At 41.4% G+C, this 15,742-nt stretch overlaps 1 protein-coding gene across 1 annotated transcript in view; it reads right to left on the bottom strand.

Annotated features, from left to right (window-relative positions):
- Positions 1 to 15,742, bottom strand: part of LOC110528160 (metabotropic glutamate receptor 2-like) — an 85,169-nt gene that overhangs the window by 12,138 nt on the left and 57,289 nt on the right. The window contains exons 3-4 of the mRNA XM_021609988.2: positions 11,135 to 11,975; positions 5,963 to 7,026 (exon numbers count right to left, since the gene is read on the bottom strand). Coding sequence (XP_021465663.2) covers positions 5,963 to 7,026; positions 11,135 to 11,975 — 1,905 coding nt within the window. The remainder of the gene's footprint in view (positions 1 to 5,962; positions 7,027 to 11,134; positions 11,976 to 15,742) is intronic.

Genomic DNA, 15,742 nt, shown 5'->3' with positions numbered 1-15,742 from the left:
GTGTAATTAATAACTTCATCATGCTCAAAGGGAATATTAAATGTTTATTTTAATTGTATTGTTTTATCTACCAATAGTGCCCCTCTTTGCAAGGCATTGGAAAACCTCCCTTTTTTTGGTGGTTGACTGAGGGACCTTCCAGAGAATTGTATGTGTGGGGCACAGAGATGAGGTAGTAATCATTTTAAATCATTTTAAACAATATTACTGCACACAGAGTGAGTCCATGCAAATTATTATGTGACATTGTTACCCCTGAACTTATTTAGGATTGCCATAGCAAAGGTGTTGAATACTTATTGACTCAAAATTACTTTTCTTTTTTTATTAATTTGTAAACAAATACTCTCTTTCCACATTTAATTTAATCAATTTTCAACTCAGGCTGTAAATCAACAAAATGTGGAAAAAGAAATCAGGTGGGAATACTTTCTAAAGGAAAGGAAACCATGCACAAAATGAATCATGTGACCAAATATTTAGGAAGAGGTCATGGAATCTGTGAAGGAATAAATCACATGGAAAAAGTTAGTTAGGTCCAAAAAACGGATTTTCACAAATCCAAATTAATGTATTGTGTTATAGGTTTCATGATGCTTGTATCTAAATGAAAGTAGAACATTTTAAGATTGTTTTATACATCAGTTGGGGTCTCTATAAGCTACAATATGAGGTCCTAAACCTAGCATGATGAAGGTGCATCCTTGTAGCTGTGTGGGTTTTGGGCTAATATTGTGTACATTTTGGCCTTGAGGTAAGTTGAGCCAATGGCCATGGGATAAGTTGAGCCAATGGCCACCATACCCCTTGTACATTCTGATTCAATTCTGTCAGTTTTATTTATATTATGGTATTTTTGCAATATGTCATGCATATGAAGTCAAGATTGTGCTTTTTCTTTCATTACAGAGCAGACACAATCATGCCTAATGTATAAAACAGTAGAACAAGCAAGGGTCTAGCCCCTCTTGAGGTCCTTGAGGGAGCAGCCAAGGAAGTGAGAGAAGGGATGTCCATTCGAGCAACAACAAGGGAGAAAAAAAAATGGCTGAATGACACTGAAGAGGTACATTGACAAAAAACAAAACAAACATGTACCTGTGTGAAAGAGAGGCTATAATAGAGTAGCAGAGGCACACAAGGTCTTATCTGATGTCATGGAGTCTGAGCTTGCTAAACATATCAAAACATTTCACGGACCAGTTTTATGGGCTTAGTAGCCTTAAATGCAGAGAACTTGCCCACGAATCAGCACATTGATACAACATCCCGGTCCCAGCGATCTGGTCAAGAAAAGGAAGGGTAAGGGATATTGAACAGAAAGATCTAGATCTGAAAGTACATACTTAGGAAAAAAGGTGCTAAGTAGAACCATACAGGGTTCTTTGGTTTGTCCCCATAGGGGAACCCTTTGCAGAGGTTCTTCAAAGAACCCGCTATGAAGGGTTCTACCAAGAACCATTTTATCATCTGAATGTACTTTCTAGAACCGTCTGAAGGGTATCTAACGAGAACCATTTTATCTTTGGTGGGTTCTTCCTAGAATCCTCTACGAACGGGTAGAACGCACCAGCCTTATTAGCCTTTAACATTTAAATATTTATGACAATACATTACATAAATCATAAGGCCTTTCTTTGAGGGCCTAGTTATACCCTAACACAGTGCAGTGGAGGCTGCTGAGGGGAGGAAGGCTCGTAATAATCCCCAATTAACTTGCCACAAACCTCCTGTGACACAGTGGTATTAGGAATCTCCTGGATTACAGGCCACATCAGGCCGGCAAGTCACATTATGCTGGCTTTCAAAGTGTAATTCTGATTGGAATCCAGCCAGAGTTAGGATATCCAACAAGTAGAATTGTTAATCACCCACAACCTGCATTCAAAATGACTGCCAAGGTAGAGCAGATTGAATACTGAGACTACCTCAATCATCTAAACTGGAACAAACATCTCAGTAACGGGTGCAATAAATCCTATTACTAACAGACTGGATTAGTATTTAGTATTTAGTATTATTATTAGTATTATTATTTACTGTATCTTTGTGTGGCATCAATGTACTATACAATATACTATACATGCAAAAACACAGATATTACAGTTAAACAAACAACTCTGAAAGTCTCCCTCCAATAGAGCATGCTGGACAATATTATATATTGTTCTATGTAGACCCCTTCTCGCATTCCAAAGACTCATCAAATTACCCTTTCTGCCAAAAACGGTTCTTGGGGCGTTAAAGGTTCTAGGAAGAGCCCTTTGACTTACAAAAAACCCTTGATCAAAACGGTTCTTGGTAGAACCCTATCCCTCTGCAAATAACCCTTTTGGAGCCTTTTTATCATAGAGTGTAAGCATACATTTAAGATGTACAATATACTACACCACCATTCCATGAATTAAACTTTGACCTACCAGCACCATCACCCACTGTCACAGAACACCGCCACGTACTTACGCAAAGGCGGCTCATTTTGCCTTGTCCTGCTGCTCAACTTACCAGGGTACCAGGGTAATTTGTGGAAATAACCACTTTTTTTTGGACAAGCTATGTTTTCAAAACTGTTAAGTTTACATTAATTCTGTAAAAAAAAATCCAGGGATACACAACATCCTGAAATACTGTATATGTAGATCTCTTTGTTAGAAAGAATACTATATTTCCTTGACGTAGTGATGCTGAATGTAAAAAAAAAAGAAACGCCTAAACTTAACCCATTCTCCCCTAGAGTATATGAGTATATGAAATATATGAAATAAATGTCACCAATAAAACCTAAAGATACCGTATTTCTGATATTTATAAAGGACCATTTTTTACTTTTTTTTACCCAACTTAACCTAAATCCAATGACATGGTGAAATGTTTTGTTGATTTCACATTGAGTTCAAGTTAGTTGACAACAACCAAATGTAAATCAAAACTAGACATTGAACTGATGTCTATGCCCAGTGTGAAGGGCACTTTTTGCCTTTGGATATGAATGATGTTTCATCACCTTGTTAATTTGCTTTTCCCCTTCAGGGAGGACATCTTTAATATTTAATGTGGTAATCATGTTTGTAATTCATGCCTCAGTAGACCATAATTTGTTTCCTTAAACATTTAATGGATAACGTGCAAATTCTTGTTTGATTATTCAACCAGACTTTTCTGAAATCACAGGGTAGGAGGACAGCCATCTCTGAGTAAGATTGAAGCAGATGGAACACAGTCCAGTTATATTTGCCTCATTGAAGACAATACACAAATCACATGAGTCTTTGTTCCAGTTCAGAGATAATCAGAGCGGTCAGATTAGAGCTGTGTTGATCTGTTCTGTCTGTGCCCCCTTCTCTCCCCTCCTGCCTAGGGGCCATGAGGGAGGGTCCCTTTGAAGCCCTAGGAGACACTCAGTAATCCCAGCGCACGGGACACAGCTGGGACTCAACGTCCTGATCTTTCACACTCTACTCCGCACAGGGACACACAGCTACGTTCTGTCTCCCATCCAGACCTCATACTCTCCAGCCTGTCCATCTGTGTCTGCAGAGGTAGGTGCACCAGGGCACCATCTCTCTCTCTCTCTCTCTCTCTCTCTCTCTCTCTCTCTCTCTCTCTCTCTCGCTCTCTCTCTCTCTCTCTCTCTCCCTTTAATATGAACCACACAATTTTCACCATCATTGTAAAGTCTTAGTTATTTGGTTGCTTTGAGAAAGTAATTTCTTAAAATTCAAATAAAATTGTATTTGTCACATGCTTCATGAACATCAGGTGTAGGCTAACAGTGAAATTATTACTTACGGGGCCTTCCCAACAATGCAGATTCTTATTTATTATGCAGATTCTTATTTATTTAATGCGATTAGTGAATAATTGATGTCTGTCCCTCATTTTAAGGTCAACCTTGTTACGTGAACTGAACACTAATTTTAATATGGTCATACTGTTCCTTTTTAATTTATTTTTTCAATAGAAACATTGAACATCTAATAGTCAAATCATAATCAAATCCTTTTCTAGTGTTTAACTCTGTAGAGTTGCTATTTTCTCAAGTTTTCTCATGTCAATTAACTTGTGACATTCTTGGATTACTCATTATACTAATAAAGTCAGATTGAATCAACAAATACGATAGTCAGTTTAAAACAGTTGAAGGGTACAAGACTGTGTACATATCTGGCTGTGTTGGCAAAATTTCTACCTATCCCATCGAGTCAAGTGGGGAGAGGCTGCCCGTTGTCACAGTTCTAAGACCAGTCAGAAACATCCAGCTAACCCTACGCCAATGACGACTGAAACTAATACATCAGATGACAAATAATTAAGTAAAACAAAGCTTAAAATGATGTTTGAGTGAACCTGAATCCAGAAAATGAATGACTCCTCCTCCTCCTCACCACTCTATTCCCACTGTCGCAAAGGGATTTAAGGTGAAATTGAAATCCTGTTACCGTCAACCCTTCTACTTTAATGTGCACCTCATTGACATTTACTATATATATATATTTGTTTTACTGTTGGAATGGGAAAACATGTTTTTTCTTTACATGTGCAATTTATGACCGAATGTAAAAACGAAAAAAAAAACATTTTTAAAAAGCAAAACAAATTATATACCCTAAAGGCCCTCTATTGATGGAATGACCCAGCTGTTATGCTTTTTGGTAGGCTCTGCTGTACACACTCCACACACAAGCTTGTGTACAGCATACACACACTGTACGCACATAATGTTGGAGAGTATTACTTTAGTAATGCATTACTAAATCCATTGACCAATCTTCAATAAATACCGTAAAACGTATATTTATATAATTTATCTGCTAAAATCATTGAACACAACCAGCGCTTATTGGAGACAGGCTTATCCTTGAGTTAGGTGTGTATTTCCTTAAAGTGAAACATCAGGATTTTGGCAATGAGGATATTATTTTTATGTCTCTGCATCTGTATGAAGGACGAGGTAGTTTCGCACACTAACGCTAACTAGCGCAGAGACATAAACTTCATTGCCAAAATCCAGAAGTATCCCTTTAATGTGCACAGCATTTTGCTCTATAAAATGTTGAAAAGACTACCACACTGTTGTGACCGGTATGACCAGTATAAACATAATATTAACAAATCCATCAGACTTGCAAAGACTAGGCTGCCTGTCATACACCCCCCAATTTCACTCTTCACCACCATGGAGAGCATTATTTGATGTTGTGTTGTCTTTTTGTTGGCGCCATTTCTAGGATTTAAAAAAAAAAAATTATGCACGTGACCGTGGGAATATCAGAGTGGTGTCCATGGTAACCTCGTGAACAATTCATTTAGACCCCGTGACTATTTGAAACAGGCGTTTACTTGCTGAAATGTAATAAAAGGCGGCTATTTGAGACTGCGTTTAATTGAGGTTTTAAGGTAGGTATGGTAATGTGGAAATGAAATGATCATAACACAATGAGGTTTGCTCTATGCTAATTGTCATTAAGTAGCCAATGTCAAGTGTTTTTTCAGTATAAATCCATCCCACCTATTTAAACCCGTGATTTTGCCGGGATATGATCACCTCTGAGCCTTTGTTCTCCTCTGGAACAGATTTATCAGTCACATGAAAAGAGATCTGCTTCTTTTATCAGAGTTAAAGACAAGCAATCAAAGGGATTTGTTATCTGTTTAGAAAAGATTCAATGAGCCAAACTCACGTCCCCTGACTTACGACTTTAAGGACACAGGAAATACACAAGTAGAAATAACAACCAAATGATCATGTGTCTTCAACCTCAGTTTGTAAAGTACTGTATATATATACACTGTATGTTAGGCAGTGTGTTGAGGTTGTGTTGTTAATATCTGGAAAGTAGTGATGTACTGTGAAACTCAAAAACAGCAAAAACATGTGACTTTGTTTACAAAATCAAAGGCATAGGATGTCTGCTTATTATTTACACCAGAATATCAAAGTCTATGTGATTTGATAACTCACCCTGTAGTCGCTGGCCGTGACATAGAAGATGGGCTGGAAGGCCAGCCAAATGATACAGGTGGTGTACATGGTGAACCCAATGAACTTGGCCTCGTTGAAGTTCTCGGGGCACTTCCTGGTCTTAAAGGCGTAGACAGTGCAGAGGATGATGAGGATGCAGTTGTAGCTGAGGGACATGAGCATACTGGAGTCCTTGCTGTTGCACTTGAGGGTAACTATGTCCCTCCTCTCGGGGTTCACTTCCTTCCTGACCCCCGGGGCCTCCACCAGGAGCCAGACCACCACCACCACCAGCTGGCAGGAGATCAGACCCCCGCAAATGGCCACCTGCGAGGCAGGACTGATGAACCTCGGCCGCTGGGCTCCGTCCTTCACCCCGCTGAAGATGCGTGCGATGCGGTTGGTCTTGGTGAGAAGCGCAGAGTAGCACACAGCGAAGGAGGTGCCCAGGCCAAGTCGACGTAGGGTACACACAGCCATGGAGGGCTTGGAGATATAGATGAAGGTCATGCTGTAGCACATCAGAACACCCAGCAGGAGGATGTAGGACAGCTCCCGCCCGCTGGCCTTCACCACAGGGGTGTCGTTGTGCTTGAGGAAGAGGCCAATGATGAAGAGTGTACACATCATGCCCAGGCAGGAAATGGTAACAGGGCCTATAGCCCAGGCGTCCTCCCAGCGGATGTACTCCTCTGGTAGGTTGTAGCAGCCTGTCAGGTTGGCCAGGGGCCATTCGCTAAACTTGCAGTCGGCGCAGGTGAACTCGTTCTTCAAGTACTGGTAAGGCTGGCAGGGGATGCAGATCCAGCAGCACACATCTCCAGGCTGCATGCTTTTCACCTCGTTCTTCCTGCAGGGGTCGCTGCATTGGGAGGTGGGTGCGGCATGGCCTTCCCAGGGGATCTGGCTGGTGTTAAGGGTCAGATTCTGGGCCCAGTAGCCCACCTTACGGTAGACGTAGCGTCCGTCCTCTTTGTGGTAGTGAAAGATGTTGTAGCGGCCTAAGCTGTCTCCAAAGATATCGAACCTCACCATGTTCTCTGTGTCTGCTGGACGGAATGGGGCTGCAGAGTGATAAAGAGAAGACCATGGTCATGTTATGATGGTTGAAAGTGAAATAAACAAATTAATGTCTATCCTTGACAATACAATATATCATTACCCCTCTGAACTCTGACTCACTCAGATTTGTATTTTGAATTGTGTACAATGTGTACAATGAATCCAGGGTCTTGGAGTCAACATGTTTTTATTGAATGAGCTTGTATCTGCTTCATCACTTCACCTCTCTGCATTCCCCTCTGACATTCCATTCCTTTCACATGGGATTAAACAGTAGCTGATGCATCGGGGACACAGGTGCAAACCCAGCATTTACATAATTGAAGCCAGAAGGTTGAGTCTGTTTTCTTTGACACAGGCTTATTGCACTCTAATGAGAACCTCAGAGAGAGGTTTAAAAGTGGTTGTTTTTACTATTCAGGTGCCAACAACTATGGGTTTAGAGCAGATTCATTCAACACCATGGAATAGACAGTTACTATACAATCACTTGGTAGCATGTCAAAAAGATTGAACATTTATCTCAACATCAATCCATTCATAATGTCTAACTATGGAATAATACATTCTTAATGTCTAACTATGGTATAACAATTTGCAAGACATGGATAGAAATACCAATGCATTCATAGCTAGAATGTAAACAGAGCAAAATGACAGAATTGCACCTGGACCGTTGAGATGTTTAGAGATTTTTAGAACCATTCTCAGCTGAATAGCCCCATTATTCTCCATAGAGAATCATCTAGTCTCTTTTGAACTAGAGGAAATGGGGCTTTGTAATGGATGAAGGATAATTTGTGACCCTGCTGTACTGCCATTTCCCCAAAGATGTCCATACACTTCAGGCGATTCTAGTCTTGTAATACAATCTGATGTCTTCTGACAGCAAGCTCCCCTGGGGATCCATCTACAATCCAGGGACGGCTGAGATGGTTAGCTGGGCTAAAGCAACCCTCATGGACTTTGAACCCCCGCCCACCCCCACCATCACTCATACATGGAAATATTCTCACCTTTTACTGCATCCCTACCGTAAGACTTGGAGACACAACTACTCAGTTAACGGTTTAGTAGTTAGAGCATTCGGCTTGGTGGGGTTGTTGTTATCTGTGTTGTACAGATGTGTTGCTGCTATAGGGGTTTACATAAATTATCTGTTACTCTGACTATCTCTGGTCACCACCTGACTGAAAGTGTTGTTCCCTGATGAGGGTGTTTATGCGATTCCTATATGTAATATTCAGGCTGTAGGCCAAGTCACTCTCCACACACTCCAGGCAGATGAGAATGCATGACAATATGAGCCTCAGCATGTGAGGCTGGAAATGGTTTCCTCTTTGCAAATTGAATCATTACAAGCTCTTATCTTCAGAAGCAATATAAAAACAACTAAAATTAGTCCTGGACTGTTCCCACTTACTGTAGGATGGTAGGAATTGATACAATGGATCTAAATTTATGTAATCAAATTTGTCAGCAAGTAGGGCACTCATGGGTAGATTATGATTGCAGTATATCATGCAGTGTAGTTCATTTTCAACATTATGTGTCGAGAGACTAATAAGAGACAAAATTATATAGATGAAAGAGACTTTAGTCATCAACCAAAAATCAAATACAAAGAAATACAGTTGAATATGGTATATTTGTTCTCTGGCAATAATCTCATGGAAAATCACTTCTTAGGAGATAGAAAATCAGATTTCTCTGTATACATCGAACAGGGTTTCTGCCAATGCAGAAATATGTATTCAATGTTTATGTATTCCTACTGGTTGGTTGAATTTACATATCAACAAGGTGTTATGCCACTGGTCATGCTTGCAGATAGGGGGAAATTGTGGACGTCAATTCTTCCCAGTCCAATAATTCTATCCAAGTGGTAGGTCACGTTCTGAAATAGTGCATTATATTTACAATGTGTCAGAGGTCACTTTGTACATTTCCTATAGAGTACCAATCAAAAGTTTGGACATACCTACTCATTCAAGGGTTTTTATTTATTTTTTACTATTTTCTACATTGTAGAATAATAGTGAAGACATCACAAATATGAAATAAAACATATGGAATCATTTAGTTACCAAAAAAGGTGTTAAACAAATCAAAATATATTTATATTTGAGATTCTTCAAAGTAGCCACCCTTTGCCTTGATGACAGCTTTGCACACTCTTGGCATTTTCTCAATCAGCTTTATGAGGTAGTCACCTGGAATACATTTCAATTAACAGGTGTGCCTTGTTCAAAGTTCATTTGTGGAATTTCATTCCTTCCTAATGCGTTTGAGCCAATCAGTTGTGTTGGGACAAGGTAGGGTTGGTACGCAGAAGATATTTGGTAAAAGACCAAGTGTAACGAACCTCTTCTTCGTCTGATGAGGAGTAGGAAAGATCGGACCAAAACGCAGCGTGGTAAGTGTCCATGATTATTTATTAACCCAGAACACGAAAATACTTAATACCAAGTGAATTGAAAGAAATGAAAATCAAAACAGTTCTGTATGGTGAAACACAGAAAACAACTACCCACAAACACCAGGTCAAAAGTTCAAAAGGCCACCTAAGTATGGTTCTCAATCAGAGACAACGATTGACAGCTGCCTCTGATTGGGAACCATACCAGGCCAAACACATAGAACTATAACACACAGAACAAACATAGAATGCCCACCCCAACTCACGCCCTGACTAAACTAAAAAGGAGACATAAAAAGGAAACTAAGGTCAGGACGTGACACCATAGTCCATATTATGGCAAGAATAGCTCAAATAAGCAAAGAGAAACAACAGTCCATCATTGCTTTAAGACATGAAGGTCACTCAATCCGGAAAATGTCAACAACTTTGAAAGTTTCTTCAAGTGCAGTCGCAAAAACCATCAAGGGGCTATGATGAAAACTTCTCTCATGAGTGTTAAACAAATGAAAATACCTTTTGCCTTGACGACAGATTTGCACACTCTTGACATTCTCTCAACCAGCTTCACCTGGAATACAAAGCGTGGCTACTTTGAAGAATCTCAAATATAAATATATTTTGATTTGTTTAACACTTTCTTGGTTACTACATGATTCCATGTGTAATTTCACAGTTTTGATGTCTTCACTATTATTCTACAATGTAGAAAATAGTTTAAAAAAATAAAGAAATACCCTTGAATGAATAGGTGTTTCCAACTTTTGACTGGTACTGTATATGTATATATGTGTACGGTACCTGTTAGATATTGGGGTCTTCCTGTGATGTGCTTTTGTATGTATGATTGCTGTACAAGTGAGATAGTTAACATGCTCGAAATATAATGGTCACATTAGCCCCTGCTAATACACAGTTGTTTCCATGTTGTAGACAAATCTATAACCATCAACAGACTTCTGTCCTGCACATCTAATGTGTTTTCTTTGTGTCTATTGTCAGAGAGTAAACCACAGATCAACAGGGACCATTGGCTGGCATTCCTTTCATTAAAAACACAACGCAAGAGAGTTACATGCTGACCACACCGTTCGTGTCGTGTGCAAGCTTCTGCGTGGCCAGGCGCTAAAATAGATTATATTTGTGATGCTCAACGAGCTGCAAGTCCGGCCTCTCCCATCTCCTCATTGGTTTTTAGGAGCATATACCCATGTGGGTGATTGAAAGATGAACTGATGTCCACACTCCAGTCGGTTGTAGTAATGCACCGTAAAGTTGGTTGCCAACCGCCATATAAAGTCCAAAGAAGTAAAAAAGAAGCCTGAGGAAGGAGGAGAGATGACGAAAGGAATTCAGTTTACCGTTTATTCTGTGGATTAATTGTCGGAGTAGAGGACCTTGTGCATTTCAGATAAAATAACAACCCAATGTTTATATCCAGGACAAATTAGCTACCAACACCAAGCTAGCTAGCTAAATTGACATAAATGTTTAATGCTTTTTGACCTGTCCCCAAATTAATATAATTTGTTCAGAGTTTGTTTTGATATTTCAACCTGCGTGTCCTGATCATGTCTGGTGTGGGAGTATAAAATCAACATGCGCGCGATGGCGCATGCAGGCGCATGTTAACGATCACATCTGTTACATAATGTATAGTCATGTAGATACTCATCAATCTTCAAACTCACCGTCAAACTTGGTCTTCAGGATATACTCCCTGTAGAACCTCTTGCCATTGCCTGGCTTCAGAGCGTCACAGATCTTGGTGGTGGAGTTGGGGCACAGCGACTGCCTCATGTTATGCAGGGCATGGGCCATGGCATAGACAGCGTTCACCACAAACATGATCTTGGACTCCTGCTCAAACAGGCCATCCCGCAGAGAGTGCTTCCCACAGCCCAGGTCATGGAGGCTACATTGGAATCTATTCTCCCAGAACTCCCTGAACCAGGGGTTACGTGTGTTGTTGTAGGGATTCAGGCCCGTGAAGTACTCAGCAAACTGGGGGATGGGGTAGGAGGCCAGCTCGATGGTAAAGGCCCCGTCCGCCACAGCCTCGCTGCCCCTCACCACGATCTCCTGCGCCCCCCAGCCATCGCTGGCCACCCAGGTGAAGGACGCGTTCGATCGGTTGGCAGCCACCAGCAGCTCCCGGGCGTCCTCGCTGCGTGTGAAGAGAATGACCACCTTGGCATTGGACTTCTGCCGCAGCGAATGGATCACCTGGTCATAGCTATAGCGGTTCATCGACCGGCTGACCTTGGCTGAGGTGGCGATACAGATCTGGCGGGCGCGGGCCTCCTGCTGGAAGGCGTCGATGCCCGTCTCGCCGTAGTCGCCCTCCGATGCCACGGTTGACACATAGGTCCAGTTGAAGAAGCGCAGGATCTCTGCCATGGCCTTGGCCTGATAGAAGTCAGGGGGCACCGTGCGGGCAAAGTAGTCATAGCGGCTCTTGTCGCTGAGCTTGGCGCTGGTGGAGGCGTAGCTGATCTGAGGGATCTGGAAGAGACGAAGGAGGTTGGCCACCTGGAGAGAAAGAGAGAGAGGTACTATGAGAGCATGATCAAGATTTAAACAATACTGTAGGGGCTTTATTTGATCTGTATTGTGGAAGTTCAGCGTTACTGCTTGATTTAAATTTAAAAGCAATGATCCCGTGTAAGCGAAGACTGCGTTCAAGATGACCTCTACATAATTTGTCTAAATCGGAAATGACCTTTACATTTCATGCAATCTGTAACGCTTCAGAGATCCAGATGGAATAGTGCCAAGTCTTTACAGTACCTAGACATTATACCCTAGTAATAGTACTGATAACTGCTTTACATGTATAACAATTTACTGAATGAATTATTGGGAGTTCTGATATATTATTAAATCAAAACAGATTTTGCTTGTGGGTCATTTCTTTATAACTCAAGTGGTGAAAGGAGCCACATCAGATACAGAATACAGTAATCTCACTAACAGTTTGGCCTAAAGGGACAATCAATCTCACTCCAATCTGCAGCCTCTCATCGCCCTCTGAGGTCGTAGCAGTGTGTTTCACAACTCTCCTTTCTGCTGATTGTCTGACAACATCCTTGGCTTGCCACGGGCTCCAAGTATGCCCACATAGACTACAACCCAGATCTGTCATATCTCATCTACCACACTGTCGACAACATCCACCAATAAAACCATGCAATATCTGATGATTCATTGGCTTGCAAGAAAAACATTTTAAGGATAATTTCCCCCAAATTCTACATATTTTGCAATGGGGCATAGAGAAAATGTTGCAGTAAGTTTGCTGCAATTCTACACAATTTGCCACAGGGGTGGAGAATATATTTTTAAAACTAATTTCATACAATCCTACACATTTTGCCAAAGGGGGGATAGAAATGTTTGCAGTTTTTAAAATGATGTGAGAGTGACTAACAGAATTAATATGGACATCCGAGTCGGTAATTCGACCATGACTACTACAAGTTTAGATAGCTGGCTAGACTAATTTACCCATCTAAAATGTTTTGAGGAGGTGATTATACATCATAGAATCAAAAAAGCCTTATATATTGTATTTTTCTCTGGCTGTAATAGGTTTTGTCAGTGAACAGTGATGTGGTGCAGTAGAAGATGCTCGCTGACTTTAGCTTGAGCCAGAGAGGTTTTGAACTCTCCTTCTTATTAATCTAGTAACTAATTTACTGTCTGGTGATGTCGCCAGGCAGAACAAAACTCCATCCCACCAAAACAGGCTGAAATTTCAGGCGGTCTTTTCAAACAGCTCTTACACTAAAAAGGCATTATCATTATTTTCACAATTTGACAGTATTATTACAACCTCATAGTGTGGAAATATATATAAAACAAGAAAATCTATTTTTTTGACCACACTGGGCCATAAAAAAAATCATATATTCATGGTCATGTATAGAACTGCCAAGAGTGTTGTGAACAGGCTCACACTTTATTCAGGCTGGAGTGAACAAACAGGCGGACGCAAACTGCGTCAAAACCTCCAGAAAAAAGGCAAAAGCGCAAAGCGCAAAAAAACACTCACCAAAGCTAATGTACCAAAATACATACCATGTGCACAAACACGGAACATGGAAACATAGCCTGGCACGTCACAATAACAACATAACAATAAACAATTTCACACAAAGACATGGATGGGACCAGAAGGAATAAATACATGCAGTGTGATTAGGGAATGAAAACCAGGTGTGCAGAGAACAAGAAAAGGAATTGGAACAATGAAAAATGCAGCGGCGATGGCTAGAAAGCCGGTGACATCGAACGCCGAACGCCGCCCGAACAAGGAGAGGAGCCGACTTCGGCGGAAGTTGTGACAGTACCGCCCAATTGACGCGCGGCTCCAGCGGACACCGGCCTCGGGGACGACCCGAAGGGCGAGGCGCAGGGCAATCCGGCCTGCGACGGTGGAACTCCCACAGCAGTTCAGGGTCCAAAACATCCGCCATCGGAACCCAGCACCTCTCCTCTGGACCGTACCCCTACAACTCCATTAGGTACTGAAGGCCACTCGCCTCGAATCCAGGATGGAATGAACGGAGTACGCCGGGGCCCCCTCGATTTCCAGAGGGGACGGAGGAACCTCCCGTACCTCAGATTCCTGGATCGGACCAACCACTACCGGCCTGAGGAGAGACACATGGAACGAGGGGTTAACCTGTTTTCGCTAGGGGGCAGCATTTTCACTTTTGGATGAAAAGCGTGCCCAGAGTAAACTGCCTCCTACTTAGTCCCAGATGCTAATATATGCATATTATTATTAGTAATGGATAGAAAACACTCTGAAGTTTCTAAAACTGTTTGAATGATGTCTGAGTATAACAGAACTCATATGGCAGGCAAAAACCTGAGATAAAAATCCAACCAAGAAGTGGGAAATCTGAGGTTTGTAGTTTTTCAACTCAGCCCTTATTGAAGATACAGTGGGATATTGGTAATCTTGCACTTCCTAAGGCTTCCACTAGATGTCAACAGTCTTTAGAAAGTTGTTTCAGGCTTCTACAGTAAAGTGGGGCTGAATGAGAGGAGATTGAGCCAGGTGTCTGGCAGAGAGCCACTGGCTCGTGACGAGAAGTCATGAGAAAGTTACCTCTCGTTCCATTGCTTTTCTACAGACAAAGGAATTCTCCGGTTGAGACATTATTGAACATTTATGATAAAAACATTCTAAAGATTGATTCTATACATCGTTTGATATGTTTCTACGACCAGTAATGTAACTTTTGGAATTTTCGTCCGACATTTCCGCTGGACTAGCCTTCGATTTGATTAATAAACGCCCTAACAGGTGTTTGGAGGTGTTTGGACATAAATTATGAACTTTATCGAACAAATCAAACATGTATGGTGGAACTGGGATTCCTGGGAGTGAATTCTGATGAAGATCATCAAAGGTAAGTTAATATTTATAATGCTATTTCTGACTAATGTTGACTGCACAATATGGCAGATATTTCCTTGGCTGTTTTGGGCTCTGAGCGCCGTACTCAGATTATGCTTTTTCCATAAAGTTTTTTTGAAATCTGACACAGCGGTTGCATTAAGGAGAAGTTTATCTAAAGTTCCATGTATCTATTATCAATGTTTATTATGAGTATTTCTGTGAATTGATGTGGCTCTCTGCAAAATCACTGCATGTTTTGGAACTACTGAACATAACACGGCAATGTAAAATTCGATTTTTGGATATAAATATTCACTTTATCGAACAAAACATACATGTATTGTGTAACATGAAGTCCTATGAGTGTCATCTGATGAAGAGAATCAAAGGTTAATGATTCATTTGATCTACATTTCTGCTTTTTGTGACAACTCTCTTTGGCTGGAAAAATTGCTGCGTTTTTCTGTGACTTGGTGGTGACCTAACATAATCATTTGTGGAGCTTTCGCTGTAAAGCCTTTTTGAAATCACACACTGTGGCTGGATTAAGGAGAATTGTATCTTTAAAATTGCGCCCTGCAATTTCATTGGCTGTTGGCGAGGGGTTTCCAGACAGGTTAATACTGTAATCGGGGGGAAGCTGTGACCTGTAACACACCTCGTTCACCCTCCTTAGGACTTTAAATGGCCCCGCACACCGCAGGTTTCGGGTCGAGAACCAGACCCGGTCCCCCGGTGCGAACACTGGGCCCTCACTGCGGTGACTGTCCGCACTGGTCTTTTGGCGCAGCGTGGCTCGCTGGAAGTGAACATGGGGATCCTCCCATGTATCCCCGCACGACTGAACCAGTCGTCCACCGCAGGAGCCTCGGTCTGACCCTGATGC

This window comes from Oncorhynchus mykiss, chromosome 7 (genome assembly GCF_013265735.2).
Source record: "Oncorhynchus mykiss isolate Arlee chromosome 7, USDA_OmykA_1.1, whole genome shotgun sequence".
Lineage (NCBI taxonomy): Eukaryota > Metazoa > Chordata > Actinopteri > Salmoniformes > Salmonidae > Oncorhynchus > Oncorhynchus mykiss.
This window is presented reverse-complemented; position numbering and strand designations above follow the sequence as displayed.